The sequence below is a fragment of the Manihot esculenta genome, chromosome 10, assembly GCF_001659605.2.
Source record: "Manihot esculenta cultivar AM560-2 chromosome 10, M.esculenta_v8, whole genome shotgun sequence".
Taxonomy (NCBI): domain Eukaryota; kingdom Viridiplantae; phylum Streptophyta; class Magnoliopsida; order Malpighiales; family Euphorbiaceae; genus Manihot; species Manihot esculenta.
The window spans coordinates 24,568,514-24,580,517 of record NC_035170.2 but is presented as its reverse complement, the minus strand read 5'-3'; the positions used below and the strand labels follow the sequence as shown (position 1 = coordinate 24,580,517).

Below are 12,004 nucleotides of genomic sequence, written 5' to 3'. Positions count from 1 at the left end.
CTTTAATTCTATCTCGTTATTCAGTTTGATTCACTTAGTTATAGGAAGCTATTCAATACCGACTTAATTCAATTTGAATAGAACATACTGAACGCTATAGGACACGGGAAAAAAAATAAATAAATAAATAAAACAAAACACGCTTACAACGGTTGAAATGCAACAGCTCAGTGTGTGAATGTTGCGACTCCGATAAAACCAGACGAGGTAAAAAAGAAACCAGCACCACTCACTTCAAGGTAAATATCAGGGGATGATGAGGAGGACAATAACCATTGATCTCATCAGGTATTGGAAAAACACCCCAGTAAAACAAATCTTAAAAAATAAAAATAAATAAATAAACATAAAGAACTTGATCAAAAATACATATATAAGAGCTCTTGCTGCTTCTAATTTATAAAAAAAAAAGGTGGATTATTGTTGCTATTATTATTGCTGAAGCCTCGTAAAAAAAAATGCAATCATAACCCTATGCTACATCTGAAAAACTAGAAGACACAGCAGTACTGCACTTGTTCTAGTCAACACATGTGAATCACACCCCTGGGCCAACTCTGCTAGTTGAATTTCACCAGTCTGAGTATGCTTCACAATCAAAGAATATATTGTATACCTGGAGGCTTCAGAAAAATTTGACCCGTATGCTCATTATTCAAATGGCTTAGAAATCAACTGTCGGATTGAGACCAGGCATGTAAAGCCGTCCACTTCCATTAGATTCTGCATTAGCATAAAAATGAGACTGAAGCTCCCCCGAGTGAGATGACTTGCGGGTTTTATGGTTCATAGGGGAAGCTGAGTAATCACCGGAACCACTGCTAGCAGAATACATTGATGAAGTTGGCAATCCATGTATCTTTGGCAAGCCGGTTGGATCAGACCCCAAACTGTATCCCCTTTCAACTGTTTCAGCTTCCAATGGCAATTCGTCCAATGTCTATTAAGAAAAGAATCAGAAAAAATATATCAATTGTCCTTCACCCTAATTTTACCTTTGCAATTCCAGGAACATGGAAAAAATAGTAAACAATCGAAGAGCATATCTACATCTAACTGAACATAATTCTAGAGTCATGCTCAGTGCTCTCTTTTGGTTAATAAATAAACGTCCAAAAAGGATTCAAAAAAGGATGCCGAGAAGAAAAGGAAGCCTCTATCATTCGTAACAAGATTACCAGTTCAAAAAGGATGGAGTGAGGACTGAGGTTCCTAATATCACTTTTGTATGACCAAACTTTTATGTTCTTTGCGTACTCATTAATATTAAGGTGGTTAAGTGTGCATGCACAGTACATGTATGAGCATGTAAAAGCACATACGGTGGTTTCTATTTACAAGTCCCTAAACCACAAAAATTATAACCGAAGTTGAGTATAACTAAAGAAATCAAAATAGAGATTGGAAATCCATATCAAAAACATCTATGCTAATTAAAGCAGGAGAAACTCACCCTAAAAGCCTGTTGAAGAACTCGAAGTGTTTCTCGAGTCCGTTTTCTTTTCATGGCTATCTCCTCAGGTTCCTGCAGCATCTCTTCAAACAGATTTTCTCTGTTTGGATAAGACAGATTGCACAGCCCAGAGTCATCGTAGGAAAAAAGCATACAGCATAAACCATAAGTGCAGATATAATCAGACTAAACATATCATCCCAGGTCACCTGTATAGCTTTTTAATGAAGACATTATGCAGTTCACGCTTTGTATGGTTTACCTACATAATTATAAAACAGGCAAGATCAGAACTATGACAGAATAATAACGAGGACCATATACCTCAGAAGATCTAACACAAACCACAACACAAGAAATGCTTTCACTAATAGTGACCTCAATGAAACAATAAGGGACCAAGTAACTTTATTGATATAATTTAGTCAACATTAAAATTCTAAGTTAAATTAAGTATAAAATATTGCAACATCAAGATGGAGAAACAATTTGGCATCTATAAGATATCAAAATTTCTGCATGTCAGACACTCAACAATAGAAAATCAGACAACAAAAAGATCATTACCAGAAAGTGCATAATTGCTTTTGGTACAGAGTCCTCAATATTCTTCCGCACAATGTCATAGTATGACCTCAATAGCAATTTAGTGACAGCAATTTCAATATTCTCTTCCTCTGAATGACTTTCTAACGGTCTCAAGATAGTTGGAGGCTTAGAAAACATAAAAACATTTAGTTAGAAATTAGAATGTATATATAGAAGGATAATAAATGAAATTAAAAAAAATCAAATGGATGCAGCCTGGTTAGACAGCAATGACTTCAAGATATGGAATCTGGAACTCTAATTAATACCTCTCTTAAATGGATCGTAGAAAAGCTTTGCTCCAAAGCATCCATATTATGTACAGGTTCACCATGTGACTTGAATGTTGAGCTTTCCTTGGTAGACATTCGGGAATTATCACTGCCCCCAAAAATTGATGAAATACCCCAACTTGCAACACTTGCATTCCCTGAATGGTCAAGAATTCCTCAAAAACTTAGAGTACCTTAAAGTATGATAACATACAAAACTACTTGCAAGAGCAATCATCCAACACCATTGCCAGTTGATACCACCACATGAAAGAGGGGGTGGGGGGAGACTTAGGAGTATTTCTTGAAATTCTTCTTAAACAGAAAATTACCATGGGGTGCAACCTTTTCAACATCTGCTGCAGGACGAACTCCCTGCATAATACAAATTAAAATGCAAAAAGTAATGGTAAATAAACTAGATCAGTTGCAGCAATGACTAAACCAAAAATAAGAAAAATAATAATGGGTAGAACAAAGTGTGCAAGCAAAATATTCATGCCTGGTCAGCCACCACTCCATTTACTTGTCTTGCCAAAATTGCCCGAGACTTTTGGGTCCTCTCTGATGCTGATGCCTTATCCTGCTCTATACCATCCTACTTAAAAGAGGCCACACAAGAGATCAAAACATGAACGCCAAAAATAGATTACAGTAGTAATATATTTTGTAGAGTCGCACAAACACCTTTTGTCTCATTGCCAGTGCAACAGGTCTAGAAGACTCTACCTGTTGCAATGCAATTTGCACAGCCTTGCTCCCGCCAACAAAATTGGGGTGTGAGGTATTTATATAATCCATCTGCAAAAGCATTTACAAGGATTTTTCTTTTTTCATATAAGCAGTCCAGAACAGGTACACAATCCAGGGAAAACAGGGAAAAGGAAGAATATCTGAAATTACAAGGGGATATCAATAGGAATCAAGTAAATATTTTTTATGGAACTAGTTTGCTTAGATGGTCATCATATGGCGCTTGACATAAAGTTGGTTGAACCCTGAATGCCTGAAAGCATTACAAGTAGGATCATGCCCATACCTTCCAAACATCATGTTTTGACATGACTGTAACTTGACAATGACCTCTTTAGCAGTTTGCTTAAAAAAACAGGCTATTTCAAACTTTCAAGCTGTAACAATAGGCAAGAGTACTGAATTAATGTTAAACATTGACATGACTGATGATGATGATGATGATGATGAAAGGATAGCAAAGAAGATACAGAAACAGCCACTAAAGCCCATACCAAGTTATAATCATAAGTAAAACCAAGGCTGAAACAACATCCAGTAGCCATCAATATAACCGTAAAAAGAATTTAGAAGGGTAATCTCTCATTGCATGCTATAACACTAACCATTCAATACTTACGAAAATATTAGTTAAAAAAAAAGGTTAATATGGAGAGAAAGAAGAGAAGAAGAGGTTATAAGCATTACCAAGCATTTTTGGCTAACTTATAATATTACCTCCATTTCAATAATGTGGCCGATCATCGTCTCCGAGGGTTCAAGACCATCTCGCAAAAAGTTCCCGATAACTTCATCCATACGCTTTCTCAGAACAGGAAACCTTTGCAATTCATTTACCAGACAGCGATGGCTAATCTGGAGAAAAGTGATTTTATATTTTTACTTGTGATGCAAGTATGCAAATGATAGTGCTCCTGGACCACAAATAAAAGCATACCTTTATTAATTCATTATATATGAACCTGGCACACTGCAGGCTTGGATCCAATAAGCGAGCTATTTGCCTTCGAACAAGAACTTCAAAAGGCACCTATATAAATGCAAATCAGAAAAAAAAAATGTTCTTAAGGAAAAGAAGCCTAAAAGAAATTTGACAAGAATTCTGATTAAAACAGGGGACGTGGGATAAAACCCACTTCTGGTACAAATAGTGCAGATCTAGGTCCAGTTGCATTCTGAATGGCAGTTCGAATGTCATCATCAGTCAGGTCCTCACATGGATCAACCTCCTATCATAAGTTCCACATCAGATTCAAAATATTACAAGTCATGTAAAGTCCATCTCACATTACCGGAGGGTTTTAGCTTAGCTGCACAAGCAAGACGCAACTAAATTTCATCTATTGAGCTAATGCCAGAGCAACACAACCTTCGCATTGCTCAAAACAAAAGAGAAAACATTAAAAAAACAAAAGTACATCCAATTCAAGGGTTCAAAAACAGGGAAAAATAAACAGCCACATGTAGAGTTTAAGTTTCCATTTCGCCATCACTTTGAATTTGACTCCCTCCCTCTCTCTCTCCCTCTCTCTCTCTCTCTCTCTCTCTCTCTCACACACACACACACATGCACACAATTGTTCATAGTGTAAGATCCATGCAGGCTACTTCTACTCTCTCTTCCCCTCTCCTTTGTCACATCTAGCATTTCAAACAATTATTGATAGTGTAAGATCCATGCTGCTATTTTTACACATACAATAGATACCACAAAAATGGGCTCAAAATCAAAGAAATAGTAAGACCATTATCAAAGGAGTTATTGATGTGAAATTTTTTGAAAGAGTAAATTTTCTTTATATTTGGCCTACTTCCCTCGTTATGCTTGATGCTTTTCCATGTGATACTGCCCCCCATTTGCTTTTCTCTATCATCTTTAAGTTTTAACAAAGATAACAAAAACTGCAAATATAAAACCAACATCCAACAACCAAGTTGCATATTTACACCTGATATCATTTATCTCAATAGAAATAGACATATTTACATTCTCAAACAAAATTATAAATACTCATGTCCTTGTCAACATGACTGTAATGTTTTAAGCACCCATGTCCATAAGAAACATGACACTCATGTTTACATCCGTAAATCTAAAATGCTATTTGATTGCTAAGAAATTAGTGAAGATTAGAAATGCCAAGCTTTAAACCAGTAAGGTTCAGAGTGATTTATAATCTGTATATTCAATCCTTCCTAAAGCAACGAAATGGACCATTACCTCACTAAGCTGGAAATTTTAAGCATACATGTTCACTTCATTCAACAAATCTGATATAAACAGCAATCACCAAGTGCTTGTAAAATGTCAATATTCACCTCTAAACTCTTCACAAAGATAGATTGAAATATATAGTGAATACGTGCTCCACCAGACAGCTCAGATGTTGACATTTCTTCATTTTTGCCCTCTACCATTGAAGAAAATGCTGTATTCAACAAGAAATTGCACAACAGTGATCTAACTGCATATCAAGATGATAAAATATATTTATTGAAGATGTACTTCATTTTAGCCAAACAGAGCAGAACAGGAAGAATTACCCTCAGAATATTTTGAAAGAATGTTAAGGAGAAGAGCTCCCTGACCGGCCTATCATTTACAGATATATGAGAAGCGATTAGAAAAAGCATAAAGATAACATCAGCATGGAAGCAATCCTTCCTTGAATAGGTAGAATAAGCACAAATAAGCAATGCATTGCAATTGAGTTATGGACATCAACAACAGTTCACCAAAAGAATAAGCTGAATTCGGGTCGCTAGTTAATAGAGTTGGAATGATCATATAGTTAGTATAGTGCGAGAACAGATAAAAACTTGAAATGAAGGGAGGGAGGAATGATCTATAGTTTGATTGTTATGCCAAGTACAAACCTATCCTTGTGTTTAATATAGAACATAACACGTTAAAATTGAATGTGACTTAAATTGAGGAAAAATTATCAAATCCAGAAAAACGTCCAAGATCAGATATGCATTTCGCAAAATTTCCATAGTTTTCCCGCTTATTTTAAGTGCCAAACTATAAAATTCATGACCAAGTAACCTTATTCGAATATTTTGGTACTTGATAGATATATACCTTGGATTCTGTGATTTCCCCATAGCTTGCATGTTCCTTTGCAACAGAAACAAGTGCAGAACTTATGCGTGACTTCAGCCCCGGCAGTATGGCTTTGATATGCTGCACCAGAATCTGAGAGGAAAAAGGTAACAAAACAAGGCTCAAAACAGTAGCAGTACATATTAACAAGGAGACGTCAGATAATCATGTCACTCTATAAACAAGACTCCAGGAAAAGAAAAAGGTGCTCATAGGAATAGGATAGAGGCAGTAGTGAATGAGGCAAGGGAAGCACAGCAACAGTTGATGCAGAACAAGATGCATTTACTTTAAAATAATTGAACATGTTCCATAAAGTAATCAGGGTAATCCACTTTGCAAATGTCCTACCTGGTTCAACTTCTTCGCTAACTGAGGAATGCCACAACGATCAGCTAGGCCATTATATACCTACTCAGCAGTGTACATTAAAAAAATTCAAAAACTTGCCCAATTACTTTTTGACTTAATTAGGAGTGACAACTATAAGACAGCGCAAACATACTGGACGACTGCGGAAGAACTTCTCCTCTGCTGCAAGGGCATCCTTAATACTCCGGTTTAGCATTATATCCTGCGTTGAGGAAGTAAATAAGAAATAAGCAAAAGAAAGTTCTTCACCAATGATAACAGAATTACTACATCCCTGGCAATGTGAAATAATTATGGATACTTAGTAGGACCATCAAAATTAAGCATTCCAACAAGCAAACAATTATGGCAAGAAATCAAGCCATCTCAAATCATGTGGATAATATTGTCACAAATTTAATACAAATTCTAGAATTTGCATTTATTTTATACCATTGATGCAGTTAGATAACAGTTGAAATTAATGTGTTAACTCATACAATACTAGTAAACCTAAAACTTTGCTCACTTTCATTTTATTCTAGTATGATCTTGCATATATTTGACAAATAACCAATCCCGGAAAGGGAAAGTGCTTTATAGCCTGAACAATGATATTTTGTTCTAACAAAACAACCTGCAAGCCTAATAGCCTACCCACACGTAACCAAATATCTACACAAGGATGCTTCATATTCCTATCTTCATTTCAAAAATAACACAATCCATGCCGTAGGAAATCTCGTTCATCATATTTGGTCATCCAACATCTTTGAGGCATATCCAAAAACAGGCATGCCATAAGGATATGATGCAGAACTAGTAACCAAAGGAATTTTAACCCACATAATTCTAAATGGAAAGTCTGGAGTAGCATCAGAAAGTGTATTCCCAATGGTTATTGGCATTAGATACTACTTTCAGCACACGCTCTACAAAATTTCAAAACAAATGATCACCTAAGCAAAATTAAATCTTAGAAACACTTGTGCAAAACAAGAAAAGCATGTTGAGAAATTGAAACAAAAATAACAACACTAAATGTCTTTCACCTCTACAAAGTCTCATCTAATTAATAACCTAAGAGGTAGAAGTAAGAGGAAATTAAATGTCATCCTACACCATGAAACAATCAGACCAAAAGAAGTACCATAGTTCTCATAAATATATACTGTTACCTCTTGACTTCGATTAACAACACCAACATAACCAAGTCGCAGGGGAATCACTTTTCCAAGCAACAAATTGCGGGCATCAGTACCTCTGTCCATAATATCCAACTGAAATCAAATAGGGAAAATATTTTACAAATAAATAAATAAAAACAATAAAACTACCAAGATCTTGGAAATGTATAGCCAACTAGAAAAAAGATACTTAAGTTGCAGCCTCACCTTTGTAATCACTCCAATAGTTCTATAACCTAGCAACAGAAAGCTAGCAAGTAAGAGTTGGAAGGCAGAAAAAAAAGATCTTAGCATTGGATATCAAAAGCTTACCATCAGGATCAGCATTTCCAGCAATCTGAAGAGCATCTGAGTTTGCTAAATCTGAATTCGCCGGTGTAACAGCTATAATCAGACAGCTTGGTTTCTTGATGTATGACATGATCATAGTTCTAATACGCGCTTCAATATCAGAGGGCTGATCACCCACAGGAACCTTTGTGATACCAGGTAGATCAACAAGTGTGATATCAAGAACATTTGGTGAAAAAATCTTCAAGCGAATCTGCCTGTCTGAGACACCTTTGTTACTCCCAGCTTCCTTGGCTGTCTCAGCCTATAGTGAATTCAAAATTTTTAAACACTTAAGAACAAATAATCATTGGTCTTAAAAGTTTCTACTGTCTATAGACCTTACATAACAAGACCAGCAGGCCCCACATGAATATATAATCATCTACTTCCTAAGATAAGACGAATGATGCTGACATTAAAGAAAAATCCCAGATAAATCACAAGACAACCAGGAAGGTGGAAAATCCATAGGCATATTGAATGATAAGAATGTTACTATTCTTACTCTTAAGTCACTTTATTGATTCTTATATACCCGCACAACGTACAATAGAAAATGTAACCGAAGTTTGGATGCCATTGGTCCTGATTCTACTTGATGATGCAAAAAGATTGACAGTTTGGATTTCTTTTGTTTTTATCAAAAATGTTATGTGCTATTAAATTAATAATAATCTCTGGGCAACATGTCATCCCGTACAATTTGCACAACAAAAAATTCCAAGCAAGGTGATAGCACTTGTAGGAATTGGCAATGGGGTACACTGCAGGTTGATGATGAGGCAGCTTAACCCAAGACAACTGATCATTGAACCAATCCCAACACTGTAGAATCTGTTGCTCAATTTAGACCAAAAATGTAATATTATTATAAAAAATTCTAACATGAAGATTATAAACTATGTTCATTAGCTCCTAGCCTCCTATATATGCTACTCTCGTTCAAATTTCAAAAGAATTGAACAGCCCCTGAACTCCACCTTCTAATAAATATATCAGTGCAACCAAGAAGAGAAAGCCCTAAGTTCCTGCCTTGTCCAATATTTCATGTTCAGTCCACCCTTTGTTTTGCTCGAGATGGTAAATAGTAGCAGTCAGACGGAAAGTGACTATTGGCAACAATACTTGGAATTATGATATCCACAAAAAAGGAAAAAGATAAAAATACCACAAGGGAAGAGGCCTAAACCCCATCAATAAAATACTCTCTTTTTTCTGCTTTTTCCAAAACTCAAAAGCAAGTGATCCATAATGGTTCAGTTTATTGAGAATAACAGCATATAATTTCTTCTTCTTCTTCCCCCTCCCCCCTTCTTCAGTGAGCTATCACAAGCTCTTCTGTCCAGCTATACTGTTGAATTTTCAGCAATCAAAATATGTTTAACTTCATCAAGGTAATCATCATCATCATCATCATCATCTTCATCCTTACATCAATCATAGCAACAGCTCCAAGTAACGGGAAAGAAAAAAAATCCCCTGTTTCCTATTACACCTCCTAGTTTATTTTATTAGAATACGATCAGTCTCTTCTCTTCTAAGACCTTCACAGCACATTGTACAAATAAAATCCAATTTCACTTCTAACACAAATTATAAATGTAATCAAAATCACATCAAACCATGCAATAATTTTGCCTCTTTAGCCCACTTCATTGACTGAAATTTCAACGAACTTAGCCAGGGAAGTTAATACTCTCATAGAAGCAATCAAGCTAACTTCAACTCATAGTAATCATGACAACAAGAAATTCTTGAGCAAACCCCCACTCCAAACACCAAAATTTGTACTCCAGATACCTCTTTTGACAGCGTCACTTGAATAGCACTTGTAATAAGCTAGAATTTCATACTACTGAATATTTCACTTCTATAAAAGCAAAATAAATAAATAAATAAATGAACCACTACTGTACAATCAACACGTACCTGAATTTCTTTCCGGATCTCGGAGAAATCATAGAAGCGTTTTCCAGGAAGATGCAGGAACTCGCCCCACTCCTCCTCTGTGGCATCGGCCTTCCTTTTAGTCTGCAACAGCTGCAAAACCAACGGCCGTCGGGTGCAAATATCTTTTCCCCGAGGCAAGAAATCCCTCCCGACAAGAGCTTCCAGCACGCTGGATTTCCCACTGCTCTGGCTTCCAACGACCGCCACCTGCGGCAGCTCGATCGTCGACTGGCTCCCGAGCTGCGCGAATATGTCCTGCAACTTATTCACCATCGGTATGACTGAGGAACCAAGCGGCGCAGACTGTGATTGCTGCTGCGATTGTGCCGCCAGAGACGACGATGCAGGTTCCTCTGCCATTGACGGATCCATTGGAAACACTAGGGGGTTTTGGAACTATCTTACGTTTTTGAACTCTGTTTCAGAGAGAAATGGAGAGATATGCTTGTAGAGGGGATCTTCAATGGGTGATTGGAGACGGACTGAGGTCTGAGTCGTTGATGTTTGGGTGATGAAAGTTTAAACAGCGTGCACGTTTGAATTTTCAGAATTGGTGTTTATGTATATTTGAAATTTGACAAAATAAATAAATAAATGCTTCATTTGCCCGGAAAGATTGTTGATTTTGCAACAGTGCTGGAAAAGATTTGGCTTGTGGGTGGGTGGGACAAAGGTGGTTTTTTCCTATATAAAATTTGGCAAAAAAAAAAGAGAAAGAGTTAATAACGTTAAACAGCGCTGATATGGCATATTAAAGTTGATGACATATGTTAACATAATATCTATTAATAACGTAGCAGGTTGAATCATTTTAGTAAATCTATGGCTCATGGTCTGTTATGATGTCTAGACACTAATTCGATTCGATATATATGGATAGTTATTCATAATTGGTTTAATAAGGCGGATGTTTTAAAGATCTCATATAGATTTCTCCATGTTCGACTTTAGAAAGGAAATGTGCAAAATATAAGAGGATGGTCAGGAGTCTACTGAAAATGTGCGATGGAGATTCTCCGACGCTCAAATTAGATTTAGGATTATTTGAGAGATGCATTAATACAAAGAGAAAATAAATGATAATAATGAAGTATCGAAGAGAAAGAGGAAGTTTCAGAGGGCATGAATGAGAGTGAGAGGAGAGATAGTCTGAGAGAGAGATCCCAGTCTCGAGAGGGCATGAATGAGAGTGAGAGGAGAGATAGTCTGAAAGAGAGATCCCACTCTCGAGAGAGAATGAGAGAGAGCTCCAAAGTATGGTTAGTTCAGGAGTATTTATACCCCGATTATCCTAATGTTCTCTATCTTTCGTCCCGTCAGATTGGATGGGCATATCCTATGGCAGGTATGTCAGGCGGCTCATTAATCGTGTACGTTACGTCAGTCAGTTTTACTGCACGCACATTTATGACCCCGGTAATGTACTATGGAGATGACCATCGTGTTGGAGGTTGGCACCTTACCTTGATTTTATCAAGTCATGCCCAGCTCACCTGACCTTATAGAGGTGAGTTCCTTTTGATTACTGAGATCGGCCATGCCTGCATTAATTCACATACCCTGTCCATCATATATGTCACGTCAGTCAGTTTTATCACACACGCATTTATGACTCCGATAATGTACCATGGAGACGCCCATCGTATTAGAGGTCGGCACCTTACCTTGATTTCACTAGGTCGTACCCAACTCACCTGACTTATATAGAGGTGAGTTTCTTTCGATTGCTGAGGTCGACCACGCTTGCATTAATTGCCTCATTGTAGTACGAGCTTTGAAAAAAATTTGCCCATCCACTCCAGGCTTTGAAAAGGTTGGTCAATGTTTGTATTTATCTCAAGATTATATTAGATCATGCTCGGCCTGCTCGGTCTTTACTGAGGTTGGTAGTCTCCATATTTGATTCTTGTTTGTGGTACGAGTCTTAAAATGGTTGGCCTGTCCGTTTCGGGTAATTGTAAAGTCAGGGATGCTGGTGGTCTGATCTTCGTACTCCATAGGTCGGGCTTTC

The 12,004-nt window shown here is 36.9% G+C and overlaps 1 protein-coding gene across 2 annotated transcripts; it reads right to left on the bottom strand.

The window, feature by feature from the left end:
* Positions 1–355: 355 nt before the first annotated feature.
* On the bottom strand, positions 356–10,661 carry LOC110625381 (dynamin-related protein 3A). Of its 2 annotated transcripts, none has more exons than XM_021771012.2 (20): positions 9,973–10,661; positions 8,023–8,305; positions 7,918–7,946; positions 7,702–7,803; positions 6,678–6,746; positions 6,524–6,583; positions 6,152–6,265; positions 5,611–5,659; positions 5,386–5,495; positions 4,203–4,295; positions 4,004–4,096; positions 3,784–3,921; positions 3,043–3,114; positions 2,816–2,911; positions 2,646–2,688; positions 2,311–2,471; positions 2,021–2,167; positions 1,663–1,715; positions 1,454–1,553; positions 356–940 (listed from the first exon to the last, which is right to left on the bottom strand). In XM_021771012.2, exons 1-20 carry the CDS (start codon positions 10,363–10,365, stop codon positions 665–667), a joined length of 2,481 nt encoding a protein of 826 aa, XP_021626704.1. In that variant the 5' UTR covers positions 10,366–10,661; the 3' UTR covers positions 356–664. The 2 variants fall into 2 exon arrangements, with proteins under 2 accessions (XP_021626704.1, XP_021626703.1); XM_021771011.2 differs by having other exon boundaries at positions 3,001–3,114; positions 9,973–10,660.
* Between the last annotated feature and the right edge of the window lie 1,343 nt (positions 10,662–12,004).

Excerpts from the sequence above, each read along its gene's own strand:
- LOC110625381 (XM_021771011.2), bottom strand. The coding sequence starts at position 10,365 with ATGGATCCGTCAATGGCAGAGGAACCTGCATCGTCGTCTCTGGCGGCA. Across the intron at positions 8,306-9,972 it reads AGATCCGGAAAGAAATTCAG|GCTGAGACAGCCAAGGAAGC; the intron begins GTACGTGTTGAT and ends AATTCACTATAG. Across the intron at positions 5,496-5,610 it reads TCTTTCAAAATATTCTGAGG|CATTTTCTTCAATGGTAGAG; the intron begins GTAATTCTTCCT and ends TGTTGAATACAG.